Source organism: Tympanuchus pallidicinctus, unplaced genomic scaffold, assembly GCF_026119805.1.
Source record: "Tympanuchus pallidicinctus isolate F22 unplaced genomic scaffold, pur_lepc_1.0 scaffold1, whole genome shotgun sequence".
In the NCBI taxonomy this organism is placed as follows: Eukaryota; Metazoa; Chordata; class Aves; order Galliformes; family Phasianidae; genus Tympanuchus; species Tympanuchus pallidicinctus.
Genome location: NW_026294618.1, coordinates 2,640,108 through 2,664,863, shown reverse-complemented (window position 1 = coordinate 2,664,863; position 24,756 = coordinate 2,640,108). Strand labels below are relative to the sequence as shown.

General features: G+C 40.0%; 1 protein-coding gene across 1 annotated transcript in view; it reads right to left on the bottom strand.

Moving 5' to 3' along the window:
* The window catches only part of TFAP2D (transcription factor AP-2 delta), a 45,376-nt gene that overhangs the window by 15,561 nt on the left and 5,059 nt on the right, over window positions 1-24,756 (bottom strand). Inside the window, exons 3-6 of the mRNA XM_052699773.1 lie at window positions 15,552-15,717; window positions 13,231-13,349; window positions 5,798-5,939; window positions 231-344 (exon numbers count right to left, since the gene is read on the bottom strand). Of these exons, the coding sequence (XP_052555733.1) occupies window positions 231-344; window positions 5,798-5,939; window positions 13,231-13,349; window positions 15,552-15,717 (541 nt within the window). The remainder of the gene's footprint in view (window positions 1-230; window positions 345-5,797; window positions 5,940-13,230; window positions 13,350-15,551; window positions 15,718-24,756) is intronic.

Below are 24,756 nucleotides of genomic sequence, written 5' to 3'. Positions count from 1 at the left end.
TGACTGACTCACTTACCCTTGCAGTAGGGTGAATACAACCAGCTGGAGGTACTTTGCTGGGTAAGTATAAGCTTCTAGCCGGCACAGGTAACAAACAGAATATAGACAATACTGCAGTCCATATGTAGACATATAGACTTAAGTAAGGAAACAAATACAGTTATATCTTCATACGTAGTATTTACAAAAATGACATATTTTGGGTAATTGATCTTCTTTTAAAATCATACCTGAAATGTGTTAAATGTCTCTGGATGTCAAGGTCTAGTATTGGAGTCGGTCTGGAGGATCCAAGGGGTGACCTGTCTTGACTGAGAAGGTCTTGGAATTCTTTACATATTTGTCTAAAAGGAAAGCAAATAACCTTAAATGAGGTAGGGCTAACTTTATGAAATGGTGATCCCCATAACTGCCACTTTATACTGGGTGATCTCATTTGTAACAAATGCTTGGCAGAGGTAGTGTTAAAGAAGTTAAAGACAAATTAATCTTCCTTCACCTCCTTGTCCCAAATTCCCAGAGCAGGCAACATATAGAATCTCTTGAAGAGGAATAATTCATCTCTGAAACCATGCTAGGATTAATATATACCATTAATGAAGACTGCTGGTAGGTAGGACCTATGATCCCAGTTTCAGCATCTTGCAATGGGAGCTCAGGATGTGTCTTGCCTGACCTCCCAGCAGTCTAAGGTCTTTAAAAAGGATAGTAAGTCTATCTTCCCTCTATCTCCTTCTCAAGATACCTCAGCACTAGGGATATCCTTATATAGGACCTAACAATAAAATATTTTAATACTTGTGATATTATTTTATTGGGCTAACTTGTCAATTACTCAATGCATGCGCTATTAATTCATTATAAAAGAGAAAAGGAAGGAAGAAAGGAGGCTGATCCATGCCCTCAGAAGAATGCTATCGGAACCTTGGATGGCAAGAAGTCACGTCCTTTCAATTGGTTTATGATACAGTTCTGTAGGCTAAAAAAGGAGAGATGTCCAAATGTCTGTCTCAAGACTTCTTTGATTGGCCCCTTTCCCACTGAGTGTATCAGGAATACAGGTACTTAACACGAATTCAGAAGGGGCACAGTGCCCTCCAGATAATCTGGACACTCAGCTATGTTGCCTGATACTAGCTTAATACTCAGCTGGTTTGTGCTTACTATGCCTAAACTAGTAAACTAAATGTTGCCAGGGGTTGTTCTCACATCCTCTGACCCACTGGCATTATCAGATAAGGTTCATATGATTTTTCTCCTAAAGAATGTGACCGCATCAAAACAGATTCCTGAAAATGGATGCTGGTGTAGATTGTCTCCCACAACATGCACAGAAGATACTGCAAAGATCAAAGAAGCAGTTTAACATTTTAATAATAGATTATTAAATCTCAACTTATGCCACAGGGTGTGCATCATTTACTTTGTGTCTGAGCCCATGTTTTAATACTGAAGAGAACCTCTGTGGTATGATTTCTGCTAGCATACATTTGCTTTGCATATCTGATCCTACATAGAGTTGAAGTTCTTCATCACGACCTTGTAATGGCTGTCCTTTGGGCCAGAGACATAACAGAAATTAAGCAGGTAGTCTCAGCTTTTTGTTCTTTATTGTGTTTCTCCTTGGCCCTGTTACAAGTAAGGAAAGTCTGCTAACTTGTTTTTACTCTTCATTATATCGCTGTTCTACCAGATTTGAACACAGACAAAGCACGGCTATATCCTAAGAGGAGAAGAAATGCAGAAAGCTATTTCCCACTGTGACACTGGACTTCATCCAATCCTGATTTCTCTAAACACTTGTCATCAGCATGGACTCAGACACTGCTTGAAAAGACAGCATCGTCTTAGCCTTTCAGGCAAAGAGATGTATTCAGCAGAAATGTATGTAAATGTGGCATACAGTTTTAATGAATCAGATCCTTAGAGGAAAAACAGTTCCTTTCAACAACTGAAAACAGTCAGTCATTTTGGCTTCTAAACAATCTGCTATCCCCAGTCGGCCCTGTCAACACCGTTCCTCTCTCCTTCCTCCAACCTCTACTTTCTACCTGTTGAAAAAGTTCATCTTACAAGTTCTTATATTTTGACAAAGAGAAGTGTCAGAACCAAGTGTGCAATTAAGTTCCCTTCCATCTTCACATGTCAAAAGTCTTTACTGAGTGTTGCAGATTGAAAGAAGAAAAGTTTTTTATTATACATGAAAACCTTTAAAAGGCAGTAACCTACTTTTGCAAGGGGATTTTTACTCAAAGTGCCTCCACTACCAACAAAACATTACCTGGGTAGTGACAGGGAGAAGGGATGACAGTTGTGTACCATGATGGACTGTGACTTTGCATGAAGAAAGAAAGATGATTAGAGATTAGCTGTGTCAAGATTCTCAGCTAAAAAAAATAAAAAATAAAAAAATAAAAATAAACAAGGTAGAGAATCCTGGACACTTCTGCAAGGGAGGCAACTAATGATTTGTGATAGATTGGATGGTCTGGTATATGATCAGAAAAAGGTAAAAAAAAATCTGTGCTGGGTCAGACCAAGAGCTCATCTAGCTCATGATTCTGTCCCTAACAAGCTTATCCTTTCAGTTCCTAGTCAGAGTGCTTCATTCTGCCTTTGCTGTCACTTGTGTTCTGCGCTGCATATTGGCTACAGAGTCCATCTCTTCTTCCCACGATAATTGTCAGCTAGGGCTCTGAGTTTTCATTGTCTAGACCATCAGATTGTTAGAATAGGCCATAGCAATACCTTGTTGCATCAAGTAGCACTGTCCTAAGCAGATCTTGGTGAGCAAATGTGAAGAATCATTTTTGAGAGGTAGTTTTAGAAGGTCAAGTAGTTTAGCACGATGGACAGAGCCATTGAAGTGGCTGTTCTGTGGAAGAACAGGCCACTAAAAACCGTCTGTTCCATAGCAGAAGATATTCCTGATCTCATTCATTGTACTACTATCAATATAGCCTCGGATCAGGTAGAAATGAGTGGGTTGGTGAACTGAGTTACTTCAGGTTTGGTGCCCTGCCTGGGTTAAGGAGGGATATTGGTGTCCAAAGAAGCAATCTGTAGTCTTTATTAGCACATGGATCACAGTTATGTACATGGAAGAGATGCATCTGCTCAGGATGGACGGGCTGCATGATTGCAAGATATAGATGCTCCTGATAACACATAGAGCTTCTACCAGACAATGGGGATTTCTACATTACAGTTATCAAGGGATCTGTTTAGATGCTCACATATGGATATGTAGTATGTAAGACGTCCATAAGAGATAGAAAATGCAATACAGTAATGAAAAGATGCTTATGAACTTTTGGAGCAGTTACTAAGCTGGATTACCAGTTCATCTCAAATGATTGTAGGTACCAGTGCTTGGGCAAGCTAACCCAAATCTCCAAAGTTGAATGTCTGAATCCAGCACAGAATTCCACCTTATACATATATATATATATATATATATACCAGGAATTGCAGAAATAATTTTGTTATTTCCCCTTATTTTTCCTTAAAAATCCAAATGTAGAAGATCTAGCCAGTTCTGCCAAAGGAATGCTTTTATGGCTCTGTCTCAATTGAGACAGTGGCAACACATACGGAAAGTGGCACTCAATTTATTTTCATAGGCAAAATTTATTTTGAATGATTTTACCACCTTGTAATTTCATTTTCATTTTTGTTAAAGGAAGAACAATTGACTCCATTTTCAAGTACCTTCACTTGCAAGCACGAGGCAGTGGTTATGAATTTAATGATATTATAAGCTTAGATCTTATGTACATAGGTTGAATAATATACACTTATGTCAAATAACAAGGCTACTTGCTATCAGAAACGTGGAAGTATGCCTGGGAAATGCCAAGCTAGTAATAGGAAGTCATGGAACTGTGCGTCCTGCACTATCGGGGGCTGGTCTGTGCAGCTCTGTTCCCCATCCAGACAGGAGAGGGCAGTAGTAGCTCACACATTGACCCATCGGTCCCTATTAGCAAGTGCTCTGACTACAGCAGGTTCTGTCCTGGCCTTCGATTGCCGACAGAGCACTGATCAGTTTGCTCGTACTGATTAAAAGAGAGAAAAAAAAAAAAAAAAAAAAAAAAAGACCTTTTTTTCTTTACTAGTGCAGAATAAGCCTACAAGCATAAAGTTCATAGAGTTTTGGAATAACGGATGTCCATGACTCCCTATCTCAAGAGTAAAGGAGGATGGGAGAGTAGATAAGGAGTGATGAGAAAGAGTAATCAGAGTATTGTCCCTCAGTGGAGGAAGGACATGACAGCCATCCTTTGATTATTGTAATCTGCAGCAAAATGTATATCTCTCTAGAGCCAGAAAAGAGAGAAAATGATTTCTATCATTAAAGTTGAACAATGTTTTATATGTTGGGCAAACCCTTGAGCCAAGGCAATTTACATTCTTAACTCTTGTTTGTATGGTGAAGAGTGGTATGTCCAGCTCTTACAAAGTTATAGGGTGTAGATTGTTGATGGGCTATGTATCAATGGAGAGACACAGCTTGCAGCGAGGAACTACTTTTCTCTAGCTGTTTTCATGTCTCTGAAAGCCCCTGGGCGCTAAAAAATGTATGTAAGTAAGAGTAAGATTATATTTCTCTTTTATTATTCCTTTTAACCAACTTAGGAAAATGATTAAAGAGGTCTCCTCAACTTCACACCTGGTAAATTTCCCCATATCACATGGTACTCTACTTTGAGGATCATAATCTGCAGTTGTGGCATTCAAAAGCCTGAGAGGTTTCAATGCATGTCACATCTGTGTCACCTTCAGGATGAAGATCTCTGGACACAAGAGTCACAAAAGCCATACGTTCTGTTCCCCACAGACAGACCACACATAGGGACATTAAGATGCAAGGGACAATCCTGTGACTGGTCATCTCTCACCCCTAATGCAGGGCAATTCCTCTGTGTTGGATATATCTCAGCCTGAATCATTCCTATATTGGGAAAGAGATTTACAGTATCTTGGCTTCTGGACTCAGCTCCCCTACTGTATCCCTGTGTAATACTGCAGCAAGCTCAGGAGGAGTATGACTATACTCAAGGCCACCCCATGCAAGTATACCACACACCTAGTGTAGGTCTAACTTATGCCATGCAGACTATTTATTCCAATTTCCTATGGCTCACAAAGCTTAATTCCTCCTTCCTCAAGGCTAATTAACCCAGATGAAATGTTATCCTAACATGATGTTGCTGCTCCAGGGAAGTGAGTGGCTTGTTTTGAGTAAAGCCTGGTGTTTCTGAGTGTCTTTAACGGTTTTAGCAAAGCTCCCCTGCTGGTATACATTGTTCCAGTGCCTTTGACTTCAGGGAAATCTTACAACCAAAGAGGATCTGCCCCTCTGCAAACACTCCCTCATCAGACTAACGTTAGTTATCTAAGAGAAAGTAGTAGTTCAGCAGAAGCTTAGATCTCCTGCTCACACATCCTTGTTTTTGCTGTTGTACAAGCAGGAGGCAAAGCCAGGCTCTGTCCTACAGCTCTTACCATGTGATAGCGTTCTCTCTGTGTTCCCAAATCACGTCATTTTAGTATGGGAAGATGTACATCTCCCTAACTGCAGGCAAGGAGAATGCCACCACTAAAACCTTCTCATGGTAAACAAGCATTTTACAGCACCTCTGCTGAAGCTTGCTCTCCTTTTCTGGCACTGAGCAGTTGTGATGGCAGTCACCACAATCTCAGATCTTTATTCCCACTCCTCCCTCTTCCAGCCCCCAGATTCAAAATGGAAAAACAACAGACAGATTTAATTGACATTATTCCCCCTTCTTACTTTGTCGCTAGGATCATCTTTTTCCTTGCTGTCTGTTCTTTCTGCTCCATGTGCTGTCTGGCAATGTGCTCTCCTACTGCCTTGGCAGGGAATTCTGTTTCACAGGTGTAGCCGAAATCTCTGGCCAAATGTAATGCTTCCCCTGTGGGTAAACAAAACAGGTCAGTCCGTTTTTAGGATTTTAGTTTCCTTATACAATTTCTACCATTATTATAAATTAATAAATAACAAGACACTTTTAGAGACACCTGTTTCCAATCTCTGTTACTGATTTCTGTCCATTCCAACTGTTTGTGTTTTATCATCAGATGGTGACAGGCAGAAGGTAGGAAGGATTCTCCTGTTATGAGAAAATACTAGTCAAGACTCTTGGGTTTGACTACCTCCCTTGTCAATAGAACACTGGATAGCTGTGAAAGTTTTGTAAACTCATCTCATCAATATTTAAGGTGTGAAAATTGGTGAGGAGTGAGAATAAAACTTTCGGAAGAGCCAGGATTCAACCCCGACACTTCACTTTTCTACTTCTGAACAAAGAATAGCCTTCTACCCCAAGGTAGATCTGTGGAAATAGTATCCATTTCAGCATATTTTCTTGGAGTTAAATCAGCAAGCACAGTGCCTATGCCCCACAATGGAGTACAACAGAAATAACAATCCCGTTTCCAGAAAATAGACCAGACAAAATAAAAAGGGATGACAATGAAGATCACAACTGATATTTTGTTGGTAGGTATAAAACACCTTGACTAGGCTTTATGAGAAGTCTGTGACAAAGTAGGCACTGAATATCTCCCTGCATCAGCTATAAAACCTGGACTTTCCACTCCAAGCTGGATGCCAAATGCCTCTGGAAGCATCTGTCCCACTCTACTAAGTCAGAGAACCCAAAAATAGATTTTATGATTTACCAAATGCTCCGTGATCTGCATGCTGGGACTCTGACAATCCTGGCATGAGATTTAGCTGATCAAACACAGCTGACTGACGTGTGAACATCTGTGCCTAAGTTAGTCTTTTCCTGGTGGGAAATAGGTACTCTGAGATCACGCTTGCTCTTGTCTCAAAGTAGAAGGTAGAAACAGATCAGCTACCAGAAGTGTGTGTTGAAGCACATCTGTATAAAGGACTAACATGGTTGTGCTCCAGAATAACTTTGGGGTTAGGGCTTTTTCTGATCCATTTGTTTTCAGGGGTGTGTACTTGAGTGCCATCATGAATGGTGACATTGGACCCTGGCCCTTAGGAGATCATGCTGATGCCTCAGATGGACAATTAGGAGGGAGGCAAGACCTGCCACAACTTCTTTTGAGAATACTTGTAGTGAGATTAATGGAACTAAAAGAGAATATTGTGTCTTAGCTAAAACTCTACAGTCAATAGGTAGAAACTAGCACTTGAAGAACATACCCTGCATCAAAGTAGAAGGCAAATGAATCGTTTAATGTATTGAAAAGACAAGGTTAGATGGCAATTATGGAGATCTCCTGTTGAAAGCAAGGCTTTAGATAAGGTTATTCAGGGCCTTTTCCTGCCTAGGCTTGAATATTTCCAACCATGGAGACACAAGTTTTCTAAGCAATTTAATTCAGTATTATTAACTTATTTTAGTTCATTTGTTAATCACCACAAAATACTGATTTCTCCCCACTGACTACAATGGGACATGAGAAGATATTCCAATAGAGATGATGAGGGGAAACAAGTCCTCTCCTCAGCAAAACTAAGTTTGCTCTGTGCTGACCACACAAAGTCAAGGAAGATGGAAAATTTGATGGGAGAAGTGGTTTTGTGTTGCAGGCAGCACGAGGTATAATGGACCACAGGCATTGATCACTATTCTCCACCTTTTTAAGGTTTATGATGTTCCATTCTATCATTGGAGATTTTATAGGAGCTTTACCAAAAAAATATAAATATTGTTTTCATAAGGAAATACTTGATTATGTGTATATTTGACTTAACTGGACTCGGATACCAATACATGTAATACTTCCAGGCAACTTGTTTGCTGACACCAGTCAACAACTACCTTCTCAGATGTAAATGATTTTATATGCAAAAGTTGAAAATAACTCATAGATTTTCAGTATCTCTGAGAAGAATAAGAAGTTAGCAACCAACTCTGGGTTGGAAAGACAAATTGTTTCTACTTGGCTTACATATTCTGGAAACTTTTCTGAAGCCAAACAATTTTCAGTGAAAATAAGACGGATTTTAACAGTGAGTCAGAATGAAGTGGCATATAATACAACCTGACTTGTTTCTAAGACATCCATCCTTCAGTTCACCATAAGTGAGAAAGGGTAAAAATTTCAGCCGTAACTTCTAAACTTTTATTGAAGGGCATCAAAATTTCTGTTTTATTACTCCGTTTCTGTCCCTTAAATAAATGCTTAAGGACTAAATCAACAGCAGAAGCACAATTAAGTGCAAAATCGGATTTTGCTTTTCAGCAAAACTCCATTAAAACACTTGACAGGTTTGTTTTCATGTCAGTGTAGAAAGAAGACAAAAATCAAACCCTTTGAAGCTGTCATCAGGTAGAATTGCCATTCTCCAGACAGCTCTATTTTGATACAAGTTAGACTCAACTAATGACACATAGAATGTAGTCAGCAAAGCCATTGGAAAGAAAAACTTGCTTTCTTCAAGAAAACCAAATTTTATGTGATAAAATGTCAGCATTTATTTAACATGTTCAGCAGTAAACCAACTGAAATTTGAATATTTTCACATAACGTCAAAAAAGAAGGAAAAGAAAACATGACCTGCCATTAAGACAAATTCTTCCAGAGATGGTGTATGTAATTTACTAGAGTTGAAAATACATAAGTGATTGGATAATATTAGAAAATTATATAAAATTATAGGACTTGCCCTTTGTGTCGGTAGCTGAGATTGTGACTGTAACTTGGCTGCTGTAGCATGTAAAGAGAAACAGTCAAGAGCAAAAAGGAACTGTAAAGGATTTACGCATCAGCGGTGCACATAGGTAGGAAAAAAAATTTGGCTGCAGAAGTGATTGTGTGAACAAAATAAGTCCGCAAATAGTTTAAAGATTTTTAAATGTTATTTTTCTTAGTGGAAAGAGAAAACTGATGTAGATTATGAATGTAAATTATAACACTATTTAACTTCACATATAAGCACATACTTCCATGCGACGTATGGAATCAGCATTCTAAATTACAACGTAAAATTCCAGATAAAACTACAAATCCAGACATGGAAACAATGTACTGAACATGATTCATCATACTTCACAGTCAAGGCAATATGTCATTTTTGAACTTGAACTAAATAACGGGGTATTTAGAAGTGGGTTAGAAGTGGGTTGTGATGTACTTCTGTTCATAAACGTGCATGTTCAATCTCAGTGAATGGAAGTCTCTTGCATTAATCCGCAGTAAAAAAAATAAGTCTGTGGAAAGTGGTTTGCACAAAATGTCGTGGAATGCATTCTTTCCATTTCTACATCAAAATTTTGATAAACATTCACTACAGGGGAGAAAGTGGAAATGCTGAAAATGTGAACGAAGCAATTTCTCTGCTTTCACCTTAGGTTTGGAAGCATCCCTGCAGGCATTCAAGGCCAGGCTGGATGTGGCTCTGGGCAGCCTGGTCTGCTAGTTGGCGATCCTGCATATATCAGGGGGTTGATGAGCATTGTCGTCCTTTTCAACCCAGGCCATTCTCTGATTCTCTGATTCTCTGATTCTCTGATTCTCTGGTTCTCTGGTTCTCTGATTCTACGATTCTATGATTCTATGATTCTATGCTTTGCTTTACTCTGCTTTGCTATTACTTATGTCAGGAAGGAGGTAGAAACCCCTAGAATTCCTGGCAGTTACAACAAATTGCTTTGTTTCAACCTAAAATCATATTTCTCTGTGCAATATCTCAATCACTTTCCTTCCATAGAGACAAAGAATGGGTGCTGAGGATCAGTGGCTTTTTCTACTTAAATCCAGCCCACAGCTTTGTACATATAATTTTGTAATTTGACAATTGACCAGAGAGCTTTGCATGATGGAAAAGGACAGTTACCAAAGATTAATTGGCAGAGACAGCTCTGGAAAGCCTCAGCAGAGGGACCAGCCTGCGTACCTTGACAGGCTTCTGCAGGCAGGTGCAAGGAGCAGCGGGAGCCTCTCCTGGGTCTGGCAAGACTGAGAGATGCTCCAATGCAGAGTGAAGGCAAGAAGAAGTGTCCCAGGAGAGGGACATTTGGCATCTGAACCTCCTGTTCTCTCTTCAGCTTCAGCTCCTGCAGATAGCAGAGATGCTACCCAAGGGGGAGGAGGGACAAGCAGAAGGTGGAGTGAACAGATTTTTTTTCAATTTGGAGGATGAGAATTACAAATGGAAGGATATTAAAACAAAGGCTGATGGAGGAGAAGTGTGGCAGTTGCTGGTAGGGTGAAAAAAGTAAGCAGTGACCTATTTTTCTCAAGAGTTTTGGTCCCTGGATGATAAACGTAGTCAATTCTGTATTGAGTGAATGTAGTGTTTCAGTTAGATTAGTCGTGAAAAGAATTCCAGATTTTGTCATAAATATTTTTTATGACATTTGTATGAAATTCTGTTGTTTTAAAATCCATTCATGTATTTCTTTATCTGCATCTGCAGCCACATTTATGCTGTCTCTGCCTTATGAATGACCTGTCCAAGCAGATGGGGATATTTCCCATCTTCTCACATCCTTCCTTATTCTCACTGGGGATACTTTTGACTCCCTTGAGCTAGCAGTAATGCTTAGCCTAAGCAACGCTTATGCTTAATGGAGAAGCCTTTATTGCACTGGCTAAAGTGTAGGATTTTTAACATGTTTATTTGTCTGTTAGTTTAAGAGCTGGTTGGAAAAATGGCCTTTCCCTTCATCTAACTTAGGCACTAGAGGGCATTCCCGACATACAGGTTGCACAAAGCTTTGCCCAATTCCACTGCTGCAATGCTATGTTCTGTCTCCCAGTCTTCCTTTCCACACATTGTGCTGATCTATTTGGATGACAACATAGAGAACAGATTTGTTTTGTCAAGCTGTTTATACTTTGAGCCCAGAATTTCTTGCCAAGGACAATAAAGGTGCAACCTGATCAATGCAGCAGCAACACCAAATAGCCATCAGCCACTCTGAACCAAAAGAGAAGCAGATTTGTGGAAAGGAAAATTTAAAAACAAAATGAAAAACAGAATAGTTTTCATAAAACCTGGATCTTCAGATGGCCACCACAGCCTAGAAATCTCTGATGAACTTAGATTTCCCCAGATTACAGTGATTTTATTTTATTTTAGACAAAGAGGAGTCTTAGTTCTGTCAGAGGCTTTTGAGATGTCTTTGGACAATATATGCAGTAACCATACAGCTAGCTTTGCCTCTTTTTAGCTCTACTTGGTACTCAGGAGGTCAAGCACATTCTTACCCTGTTGGATATCAATGCCAGCAATACAGTGAGGACTATGAAAACCTAATCAGTTTTAGTTAAAGAATCTTAAAACCATCTACCCTAATCAAGAACGACACAGTCCTGAATCTATATGAGAAATCCACACTGTCCACCTGGTATCTGGGGAATCAATAAGGCTGAAAAATTATGATGTCAATTTCTGCATTTACATCACACACTGAAAGCCAATGCTGTTTATTTCATGACCTCTAAAAACTGTAGTGAGCTTATGTGTTTCCATTTCTGCCTCATCCAGCCCCAAATTATGGCATCTTGGAAGTGACATCTACATTGACGGAGGGAGGATATCTTATCCCACATAGAATTCAACCATACGGCAGATTTTGACCAAAGGTTATTTGCACAGAAAATGAGCTTCAAATTGATTTCTGTTAGAACATGAACATACATGGCAGTATCTTTCCCAAAAATTCCACTTGATAGCATTGATGCTTAGCATATTGAAGCAAGATGGACAGTGTCAAAGTGAAATCTGTCTCCTCAGTATAAATCTTTAGGACTCAGAATCTCACAGTAGAACAGTACAAGAACAGAAGCAATAGCTCAGAATCAAGAATAGGTTTGAAATTGGCTATGAGCAAAAGGCAGGGAAGAAAACTTATTTTTATCCCTGGGAAAAAAGGGATCTAACTGTGATTTACAGTAAAAATACATTACCATCAATTGCTGGCCAGCAATTGAAAGATTTCCTCCCTTTCCACTTCTTCTAATGAGTGAGTAACTGGCTACATAACTCTTTTTATTCTTCCCTGCTAAGACCCAAGAGTCACTGAGGACTCAGCTCTTACTCTCCTATACTGGTATCTTTCATAAGACTGCAGCTTAATTACGTCTTTATTACAGAAAAGTGTAATATCAACATATCTATATTTCTGAACAGCCTTTCTGTTTTTTTTATGTGCTCAGTGGCCCATGGAGATCTCAGATCTTCTCTTAGATTCTGAAAAAAATCTCCCTGGATGTGGATTCAGTATTTTTTTCTGTCTTGTGGAGTCTCCATTCTTGCAGATATTCAAAATCTTGACTAGACAAGGTCCTAAGCAACCTTCCCAGTTTGACACTGCTTTGAGCAGAAGGGTTGAATTAGAAGATCACCAGAGGTCCCTTGCAGTCTCAGCCTCTCAGTAGTTCTGTGATTCTGTGGTAATACATGCTGAGACCTCATTCTACTTGCCTAGATCTGTATGGACTTTTCAGGTTATAATCCTGGAAGGTGGTGACCTTTAGGATGAGCTGAGTGCTCTCCACATCAAGGAAGAGGGATCTGAAATTCCCAGAGCTGCTCCTTGCAGCCAGACAACAAACTGAGTATTTAGTGGATTCACCCGGAGTAGAAGAGATTCAGGGAGAGTTTCCTCCCTTTGCCTGAGGGGTTTGAACCTGCCTCTCCCAGCTGAATGTTCGAAGACCCCGTCAGTATTTGGTGAATGGTATTTAAACAACAAACAAAAGCCAAGAAAATATCTCCTGGGTCTGTCTATAATTTATCTGGGGAAAAAAAAAAAAAAAAGAAAAAGAGAGAAAAAAAAGATTTTGTTCATTTGTGTATGGGAGGAAAAGGGTTGTCTGAATAATATGCTTCTTATGGGAGTAAAAATATCACGTCTTTGAATCAGCTCCAGGAAATTCACAAGAAGGATAAACAAACCTACTTGCAGAGCTGGTATAAGACATTCATCTCTCTCACATGAGCACTTGGATCATCGATTAGTAAGTCAGCTCCCAGTACAAAAAGCGCAGATCAATGCTGAGGAAACTTCATGACCAAACAAATTGCTGGGAGCCAAGACATCTCAGAGCAAACTTCCATGTTGCCTCTGGTTCTGTCTGTGGCTTTGGGCAAGTCAGTTCTCCTCTTTGTACAGAATACAGATTATGATATTTGACACAGTGGATGAAACATGTTTTAATACAAGACATTTAAATTACAGTTATACTATATTGCAGAATTATAAACTCTACCTTCTACCAAGGAAGTCAGGAGTGTGACATTTGCTGCTTTTCTTCTTCCTGCAGGTAAATTCAGTCCCAGTCTGTCTAATTTTTCTCTCAGGCAACGTCCTCCGTTCTTAGATTTTGCTCTGTCAGGAGAGAGAAACTCATATTTACTGTGTTCTTTCTTCACCTACAAATGGTATGCACCTTATTGGCAAATGTGTGGAGTAATGCTAGCTCTGATTACATTGATGGGAAATCTGTCAGAGTTGTGTTGTTCACTACGTACTCACACTGTGTGAGTTTTTCAGGTTTATCTTTTAAAAGTTAAGTATTTTAATGCCTGTCACAGGGGCATCAGATCTTCAGACAGCTTTCAACCTAGTGGGACCCACGGCCCTGATTTGGGCACTGTACCTGGGATTGCAAAGACTGAATACAAATATTGACAGCATTGTCGGTTATACCTGACCTAGCCACAGAAGTCTGGGATCAGGAATCTTTGCCAATTTCTTCTACCTGGCTAAAAAAAGAAGCCAGACATCTACTCAAATACAGAAGTCAATGTGGAACCCAGCTTTAGCTATCCCTGTGACTGATATAGAGATCTGAGTGCTAAAGAATGTAGTCTATGAAGGCCAGCACTTACTAAGAATAGGGATGAGACAATAGAAAATGTTAAGGCTAAAATCCCAGTCATTTTTGGCTAACTGTACCCCTATCCCAGATGCTTACATCACTTTGTTGTCATAGAATGGTTGCTGGTGCATCCCATACCTGTTTTTCTGCAGTGCCTGAGAAGCATTTCAAGCTCATCCACTTATGCATCAGACTTAGGTTCAATTTCTTGTTCAGGCCTGAGGAAAATTGAACCTCTGCCTTTTAGCAGCCAGCTGGAAGTGCACAACTAATGTTAAAGTGCTAATATATTGAATAATGAAGTGACTGGAACTTTGATCTTCCCTATTCCAAATGAATGATCTGGTCATCAGATAATATAATCAGCACTACACTTACGCCTTCACTTTTACCCACAAAAGTTTAATTATCACAGAATGAGACTGTGACCCTAGCTTAGAATAATCCAATCTATTAAGATAGAATTAGGGGGAATATACTCAAGTTGCACCAGGGAAGGTGGATATTAGGAAAATCAGCCCCTGACTAAATTGACAATCACACCCCAGAGTAATTTGGAAGAGTGATAATTGGTCTGGGTCAAAAACTAATGGGAGTCATTCTAGCATTTTAACAAAAGAGAGAACAGTCACCATGCTCAGCCTCGTGCCCTTGCATCCTCAACAGCTTGCAATACTATTGATGAAGTCAATGGTGTGAGTATTTAAAATGAATATTTCTGTGATTCTTAGCTGACAGCATCTTCAGGGTGAAGTAAATAGCAGAAGAAAATTTTTGTTGATGTCGATTTTGGTCCTTAGTCTGCAAGATGGCTTGAGATAGCTATTAGACTGCTATGTATTTTACAATATAGCAGGTTGGATAAAATGATTTTCAGTATGAGTACAAGGATCAGTGTGGCCTTCAGTGACAGCAGTGAAATAGCCAATAACTTTCCAGCTAGTTTTGATCAAAGAGCATTTAAGTAGCTTATGCCATCTAAGTTGACGCCTCAGGGACATTGCAACTCTCATATGCCTGGCTGAAATACAGTTGTCTCCTTGTTTTCCACTTGTAATGTGAGGCAGTCTGTCTCTTTCTTCCTTTTTTTTGCTACTCTATGCAAGTGTCTACTCTGGTCAGTGGATGGTCAGAGGCAAAACTGCACCTAATTTCTTGCTTCTCCTTCAGCATCTTACAATGAGAAGAAAACAAAAACTGCATCTTCTGCTAACTTTAGCCTTTCCATGCTCAAAAGGAGAGAGAAAGTGAATGTAAGAATGATGCATCCCTAAATCTCCATGACTTAGGGATTTTTTGTGTGTAGTTATTGCTGTTTTATACTTGGTAAAACAATTTACTTTGATATAGCTTCTCAAAGAAGTCAGATTTACAATGCGGGTGAGATTTTCTGCGTACACAACTTTTTTTTCCATTTTATAATAAAGCAAACAATGCCTGTCTATCTCTGATGGGTAACAGAACTAAGAGAGTAAAATAAAATGGAAATGTAAGCTTTCTGTAAATAAAACAAAAGCAATCTGAATTTTTCCTTATTTTCACTGAAATTTTCCCCAGAAATTGTCTTCTTTCCTAATCAGTCTCCTTCCGCTTTCCCAAATTGCGACCACCTACCCAAGCAAGTTGAGAGAACAACATTTACTTGAGGAAAACGAAATCACGGAAATGACTGCAATGCCTAGTAATTGTTATTCTTGCCTTCACCTTACCTTCTCAAAATACCTCCTAAGAGGGAAGCGTTGAGGCATTCTGGCGGTGAAAGGCGTCTCTTCACCTCTGCAATGGTCACTTTGTACTTTGAAGTGGAGCTGAGTAGCGACAAGCGACCAGGTACAGAGCAGAACAGGTCGGTGGGGTTAACAACGCAGGTACCACCTGCAGTGCAAATGAACTGTTAGAGTGAGGAAATCTTCAAGTTCCCTGTTTTGACAGATTCAGTCTGCGAATCAATGGCATAGTGTGCTGTTGTTTTCAATATTGCATCATTTGCTTTGGGAAAGATGAATGATTACCTATTTCAGCACAGAAAAAACAAACTATTGGAACTCTAAGTTTTACATACAAAGTCATTATAGCTACTTCATCAGATTTCATGCTCGACAAAAATTACACAATGTCGTTGAAAGACTGGTATATATGTCTGGTATGGTAAAAACATATGATTGAACAAGATTTGAGTGTCACTCATGATTAAAAAAATGCAAATGGTTAAAAAATTTGAACATTGGTTCCAATGAGAAGCAATTGTTTTGACTCTTATAGAAGTGTTTAGGATCACAGGGATGCAAAGACACTATAGGCTTGCAGCAATTTGAAGACAGAACAGCTTTCTATGCCTTTTAACTCTCACATAGTCCTAAAGTCAGGTCAAATCCTCAAATATCGTTAATGATTGAAATCTATTGAGCTCCATCACTTTATCTCAGATTAGTTCTGGAACAGTTTACCTTTTGAAAGTGACAATTACTTGGACTGGGTCTAAAACTGCTGAATGATCACCAAATCTGTCAGTGAAAAATGTGATCAATAACTCCTTGGGTAAAATGGATCTTTTAAGTCAAAGCTGATTTCTGAGACAGTGAAAGAAAAAAAAAAACAAAACTTTTTCTGGATCTGATCCAAGAGGACAAAGCAAAAATCTTAAGGACTAGCACATATTTTATCACCAAGTGCAAAATGCTCTTCTTTAAACTGCCTTCTCCATCCTGACTAAAAAAAAAATCTGTGGAAGAAATAAATCTTACCACTGCATGCACATCTTTCCGTGTGGGAAAGAGGAGAAAAAAGAACCAGATGCATGTAACAGTGATATAAAATATTTTTAGTTCAATGCACTACTGCAAGGAGTTCAGGTGTCCTCTGCATATAAAGACCTTCTTAGGGCAGGATGACTGTGTGCACATTCATTCATTTTATAAAAAAGTCAGTGTTTTAAAAAATACCATTATAATTCAATTTTTTTTTTTCTGTGAACACCTCAAATTCTTAGTAATGTAAGAACTCACTTGTTCAGGCTTAAAAATTAGTTCATTCTCTGAAATTGTAAAAGGGAAGGGAAGGGAAGGGAAGGGAAGGGAAGGGAAGGGAAGGGAAGGGAAGGGAAGGGAAGGGAAGGGAAGGGAAGGGAAGGGAAGGGAAGGGAAGGGAAGGGAAGGGAAGGGAAGGGAAGGGAAGGGAAGGGAAGGGAAGGGAAGGGAAGGGAAGGGAAGGGAAGGGAAGGGAAGGGAAGGGAAGGGAAGGGAAGGGAAGGGAAGGGAAGGGAAGGGAAGGGAAGGGAAGGGAAGGGAAGAGATCACTCAGGTTAGACCCAGACCCAGATCCTAACAGTTTTTCTCCTTTTTTTCTGATCAAGGTGATTTTATCAGTTCTAGCTTAAGGAGAGCCAGAGGAGTGTAACACAAGGATTGAATTTTGTTAAAGGCAGGCTACTCCTTGCTTGCATAAAGCAAACAGAATTTCTCTCCAAAAATTTCAGATCTTGATGGTATATTTAAACATTTGCGCTGACAGCAGAACCAGAAAAGAACATCTCTTGGTATAAATCCCAGATGGGTGAGATCCTGACTCAGTACAGCAGGTTATTTTATGACTTTTCCAATTATACCACAGGATAGATATTCTCAGACAGAATATGCAGACAAATTGTGCATCAGCAAAACAATACAAGCATCAAGGGTGCTTGTGCACAGTTTTGCAGAGCTGAAAGTTGCAATTTATGAGTTCAGATGCTCAAATACAGAAATCTGGTACCACATGCCTGATAGATTTTTCCTTTTTTTCCCCTTATCTGAGGCAATGCTGTGCAGAAAACTAACAATATTTTCCATCAACATTTTCAAACTTCTAGTCTGCCAGGTACATTTGTGAGGAGTGTTAACGCTGAGTAGATTTGTTTGTTTGGCATCTCTTGCCACACTGATACACAAATATATATATGCACGCTTACATGTATGTGCCAAGAAAACAGTAGCAATGGTTACATATTTATTTACTTCAGTAAGACTGTAAATTTTATAACGAACAAGACTGTAATGGAATCAGTGTGATATTAATGTTATCTTCTTGCCAGGTTAAGTCAGTATGTGCACCATTTATGCCAGATAAATAATTGTTCCTTAAATCCAAAAACATGTTACCCTGCAGCTGCTCCTACCCGAACCAGAATTTACTGGAACACATCTCATTATTATTTAGTAGAAGGTTGTTTACAGGTTGTGGTGTTTGAGAGTATTTTGATTACTCAGTATGGTCTTAAACAAAGCAATTCCAGGTAAGTCAAGTATGGATTAAAAGTAAGTGAAAACAAGTCTGAGCAATTTGCTTTCCAGAAACACAGAGAGCAAGTTGTAAATTACAAGGAGGTAAAATCTGTTGCATATAATTATTTCAGCATATTAATTATTCATTGACATGACAACAGAGAGCGGCGTGGTGCTTTCCAGACAAAGCTATTTCGTGCTCGCAAACTGTGCACAATTTTAAAGGAAAGGCTCTCTTTCCACAGGTCCTGGTCTTCATATCAGATAGTAAACAGAAAAAGGAGCGACTGCGAGCAAAGATGCCAGCAAGTGAAAAGAAAGGCCAGGTGTAACTCATTCAAAGATGAAATACTGGAACAGTTTGTACAAGGAGGCTGTGGATGCCCCATCCCTGCAGGCATTCAAGGCCAGGCTGGATGTGGCTCTGGGCAGTCTGGTCTGCTGGTTGGTGACCTGCACACAGCAGGGGGTGGAAACTTGATTGTCATTGTGGTCCTTTTCAACCCAGGCCATTCTGTGATTCTGTGATTCTTGGATTCTAAGTTCCGAAGTTACACAGTAAAAATGAACTGCCTTGAACAGGGACAGGGAGATATTTAAGTAGCCAATACCTCTGCAAAATAATACCTATGTATTATAGGAACTCATCTCTGTCATTCTTTTTCAAAGAATTAACCATCAGTCTAGGAGGCATAAAGTTTTCTAAACTATACTTGGTGTATTCAGTGCTGATGAAGCTTCAGCTGGACAAAATATGTTAGTAAGGATGTCAGCCCAACAGCACATGTAGATACATGCAAGAGAAAGAGCACCTTACAGATACAGAAAATTTAATAATGAGAAAAAGAAAGAAAAGCTGAGAAGTTCAATTAAGGGAACAGATGCAGCTGCTCTTGAAAAAACTTCAGAAACTTGTTCTATAAACAAAAGCTTTCATAGAACTCTTAAGATTAAAATAGCATAATAATGGAAACATCTGCAGAGTTATTTGGGACACCACAATGAGCAAAACAAATATGATAACCTCTCTCATGGAAACTGCCAAACTTTTTTTGAAATGATCTGAGCTCGTTTCCTGAGCAATGGAAATTTCCTGTAGGACAGAACTCTGGGCAGCCTGGGTTAGTGTTTGGCGACCCTGCCCACAGCTGGGGGGTAGAAACTAGATGATCTTTGAGGTCCTTTTCAACCCAGACCATTCCATGATTCTATGATTATATGAAGGGCTGTTCCTTTCAAACACACACCACATAGACTCTTCCTTCCTCCATACTTCCTCTTAGAATGGAGGAATGATATTCTAAGCAAGCGCAGCTTAGTGAGGGGAGGAAGAGGTACGTTTATGTTGCACTGAACATCACTGACAACAACAAACTTTCCCTTCCCATCAACACAAAAATGCTGCTGTGGGTGCTGTTGATCAGTCCTTGCTCAATCACTCGGATGGTCTTGTGACAACTCGGTGTTGGAGATCTGCAATGCTGAGAGTAGCTAAAGAAACAGATGTCCTCAAAAATAAAATTTAAATAACGTACTTCTACTGGGAAGCAAACGTTTCAACCCGGAGATCCCTACTTCTCTTGGTAGATTTTAATTTCTTTAGAGGTCTTTACAGGCTATCTTTTGGTGCTAAGATACACAGGAATTTGTGAATTCATCAGAAGAACAACCCACACATAATCAAGACAAACAAATGTGCCTGCCATGTACATAAAGAAAGGAAAACTGTCCATTGCTTCCTGAGTTTGCCCACACAAATGATCCTGATACAAAGCAAGGAGAAAGAATACTGGAGCTGGAAAAATTGTCTAGTAGGTCACCTCGACAATTTCCTGCTGTAGGTGTGATGTGAAATGAGCCTTTGAGTGGTAAAAAGACTCTTTAAAGGACAACTGTTTATTTCTTCAGTGATTATATGCCCAAAGTGAATATTGGTCGCACATCATGTGTTACCACAAGATTCTGCACTAGATACAGCTGGAGATGGTGGTAGCTGTGCTGTTACAGCCACAGAGGTCTAAAGGCACCGGCAAGACAAGATTTAGAGGAAGACATGATATCTGCTATTTTACAACTGATAGAGATGGGAAATAGAAAGAAGGAAAGGAAATTTTCAGGCACACACCATCATCTCCAGGGCTTTATCCAGCTGTTTTCAGTTACTTCCTCTTCTAGACAGAATTTTACCCTTCGTTCTCAACCTTCTTGCTGATTTCATCCAATACAGTCATTTTGAAAGCGAAAGAATGGGAGAGGAAAGGTTACATTTTGTGCAGGAAACAACACATGGAGAAAGACCCCAGGCCTGCTTCTGCTTTATACTGAATTTCCTTGGCTACAGTGAACCTAAATTAATTTCAAATGTTCTGAGAAAAAGGAAGAAGGAGAAACTACACTAATTTTTATCAGCTTTCCTTTTTTTTTTTGTAGCTGACTGACTTTATGAATAGCACACTTTTGCTTTGTTTCCTACATGTACAATGAAAAAAAAAAATAAAAAAGGTAGGCTAAGTGATATTTAAAAAGATAATTGCAGCAAGTATTTTGAAGAGCGTTTTCCTTCCTTATTCCTGTATCCCCATCAAGTAGTTGCTGCAAAGTGCCAGTACACACTGATGAAGAGTTGTGGAGATGACAGCAACAAGAACAACAGAGAAATGCTCCAACCAAAGAGCTACACAGTCTAATTTTGTCGACATGACTAGAATCCTTCTAACTCAAGAAAAATAAAGAATCACAGAATCATAGAACAGCCTGGGTTGAAAAGGACCACAATGCTCATCTAGTTTCAAACCCCGTGCTATGTGCAGGGTTGCCAACCAGCAGACCAGGGTGCCCAGAGTCACATCCAGCCTGGCCTTGAATGCTTCCAGGGATGGGGCATTGCTTGGTCCGTTTTGGTTGTAGGTTTCCCTACGCATAGTTAAACAGGACAATAGGGTTGCTAGAATGAGAAGATCAATTCTGATTCAGTTATGCACTTGGGCATTGGCTGAGAAGTAACTCTCCCTGACATCCATGGAGTCAAGTATTTGTGCAGCTTCTCATTGACAAATCCACATTCTTGTTTGCTTTATCATTTTCTCTTGCAAATGAGAGACTGATAATGAGAGATTGATGCTGATGTTTCTGGATAATTTTTTTGCACTTCAGATACAAACTTTTAAAAATGGTCTCAGTCTTTTTATAGACACTCAATTGCATTCTGCTGCATTATATCTTATCTGCTAATTGTAACAGATGCCATATGACACATATTCATTCAAGAAGTGGTAGATTCCCATCCCAAGATACTCATTCATAAATATCACGTAGTAATGGAAGGAAGCATCGTAATTTACTAATGACAACAGCACAGAAATACTGTTTATTTTGCTTTTCAGGATAAATTTGTGAGTATGCTCCTGTTTGTTATTAAGCATAAGCATGCATGAGTACCTAATAATTAGTCTTACATGAAATATTAATAATACACTTCTAATATGCCTTTTATTAGTTTATTATTTATATCTTCATGTGCTGTTCATGACAGTCTGCAGCTTACACTATACTTCAGATCTGAAATTCTAGCAGGTTTAGAGTCTGTTACAAAGTGAAGACACAGAAACCTATCTTTCCTCAGCCTTTTTTTTCCTTTTTTCCCTAGCAAGCAGCAAACCTAACCATGCAGTTAACTGTGTAGGGGTTTCTCAGCATTATTTAATCCAGTATTCATCTCCCAAAGGCCTATAAGCAATTGTAAGTGTTATCCAAATTATCCTCAAATGATCCAATGATTAAGCTCAGGAGCTAAATACTCGAGGTTCTAAAACTCATAGACACGTGCCAGGATAAAACATACAGACTTCCTCCCATCCCTCCCCCCCAGTTATTTGTTTTTGTCTATTTCTTTGTTTCATTTATGCATATAAACTTTGCAGCATGTAGAGCAGCTCTGACATAATACCCCTCACTACAGTGTTCCTGCTAAGGGAACACAGATGCCTGCATGCACTGAACAATTTAACATGTATACTAAAGTATGTACATACTACATATACATATTATATACATATATATACATGTATGTTACATATATGTATGTGTATGCATACTATATATACAAACTAGCAGTAGGACTGGGGAGATGATCAGAAGTTTTTAAGACCAGCTTATTACCCACCTACAACTTTCAAGATTGCTAAGAGCATTAAGAGTTTTAAAAGTAGACAACATTGGGAGAAGCAAGGAATTACGATGCAAAACACGATAATATAAATAAGGGAGATTTGAATGGGAAGTCAGCTTTGAATATTGCAAAGATGCAAAATAATTTGAATTCTCAGCCACTCAGGACTCTAAGAAGTTTAGATGTTGTACTAAGGGACATGGTTTAGTGGGGAAATGTTGGTAGTAGGTGAATGGTTGGACTGTATGATCTTGGAGGTCTTTTCTAACTTTGTAGAGACTACAATTCTATAAGTGTAGCTACACTGGTGTAAGCCATAAAGCATCTAGAGGCAGAGGAACAGAAATCTACTTCATTCTTCCTCCATAAGAACTTACAATCGCTTTGGGAAGACAGCTGTGTGCTGCTGGATGGGGTGCATGAGTCTGCAAGCTGGAGCAGGCTGTGTGTTTAGTAGGGTGCGTGTGTCTCGTAGAGCTTTAAAGCTCTGTCCGTGGTGTTCCATGCTTGGGGTAGGGAGAGAGCAGTGTAGGAGGGAGCTGATGAGTTCTCTGTTGAGGTGTGCGAGGGGTACATTGGCAGTTCGATCCTCATGAGCGTGTGTGTGTATGAGTGTGTTGCTCCACAGCTTGTGCCCTGAGTCTGAAGGATACTGGGGTTCTTTGAAGGATGCTCTGTGTGCTGCGTGTTATGGAGAGCCAAGACGGGACTGTGCAGATTACAGAAGCCCTGAGCTCAGAGTGGAGCAAAAGACAAAGGAAAACAAACAAACAAACAAAAAAACCAACAACAAATAATACACAACCTCTATCTCAGCAGGATTGAAGAACGGCACAACCCCCACAGCGGATGGGAGCCGTACCATGGGCTGCCCGCAGCCGGAAACGATCCCTTTACAGATCAAAAGAGAAGGAAAAACAGAAGGAAAAAACAAAACAAAAACAACAAAAACCAACTACCAACAAATCAAAACTCATCCTCACGTCCCTTCCCCAAAGTTGTCCCAATGATCTTGATCCCAGCAGGACCCTTTCCTAAGGGAGCCGCCAGAGAAGCGATCGGGGTCCGGGCAGATCTCTGTGCTCAGCCCCCTCCGTTCTCTTCCCCGACCCGAAACTCTCTGAGAGCTGAAACTCGCTGCCCGGTTTGGAGAAGGCGGTGGTTTTAGTCGGCTGGAGATTATCTCAGCTGGAGCCGCGAGAGCCATTAATTAAGCCAGCTATTTAGGATTTTAATGCGATTTAAATTGGCCCTTGGTATTGAGAAGAAAAGAGGAGAAAAAGACAACAGTGCTAATGACAGTGCATTAGGATCTGAGCACAATGGTGGGCTATTAGGGGGAGTCCCGAGGCTCTTGTAAGGTTCAGAAGAGCCGGGAAAAGGGAAGGAAGAGGACAACAAAGGGAAGACAATGAGGGGATCTGCTCTGCCTGCGGTCCGGGACACCATACTCAGAGCCCATAGCTCCGCCTTTGCCTGTCAGGCTGGGAGCTCGTAGGTCCGGACATGGGCGGGCTGCGGGGTCAGGAATTGCTTAGGGAGGATGAGTTGGAGCACAGGACCTTTAGGCGCCCTTCTGGGGGCGGAGGTTGGCCTGGTAGCTCCAGTTTGCCAGTGCAGGGGGTGGCAATGAGGTTCGTTCCCTCCGCCTGTTCTTGAAACTTGTCTACTCCGGGGTGCCAGGATGAGATCGAGGCAACATCCCAATACTCCAATACTCTTTTCATGCCCACTGGTCAGTGCCCAAGGTGGAAGGGCAGAAGACTCCCCAGGGGAGTTGCTGTAAAACCTTCAGCCCCCCTTCACCTTCCTACTCCAGCCTCTTCCCCAAGTCTCGCCCTTAAGGACTGAATCTTTAAGAGGTAGTTTGGAATGTCAAAAATTAAAATTAGGCTAGGGGACAGGATCAAGACTTAGCAAGTGCCATTCAAATGAGAGGCGATGCCACAACTGAGTACATGAAAGGCAGAGGCAAGAAAGGGGAGCGTCGATCCCCAGATTTTATTGGCAGACTTTGTGGTGACTGATGCTTGAGATATTAAGAGGGTGGATTTGTTCTTTTCTTTCTTCCCCCCCCCCCCCCACCCCCCCCCTTCTTCTTCTTCCTTTTTTTCTTTTCTTTCCTTTCCTTTCTTTTCTTTCCTTTTATTTTTATTTCTCTCTTTTTTTTATTTAATCAAATAAGATCTGATGGTTGTACCTAAGCTAGGCATTAATGCATTAGGATGTCAGTCACCTCTAAGCGATTTGACAAACTCAAGATCTCTTAAAACGTGCAGAGTTCAGATCATATTAATTCCCCAAAAATGTTTTGATTCAAAGTAGTTTGTATTTTATGTTGCCAAGGGCAATCGAAAAAGAGCTATTGCCAATAGGTTGGCCCTTCTCTCTTCATGGCCCAGAGGCGATAGCAGTATTTAAGCTTCTGAAATTAGCCTGGGGCAGGAACGATGGATGATCACAAAGCGAAACAAGAGCTTTTTTTGG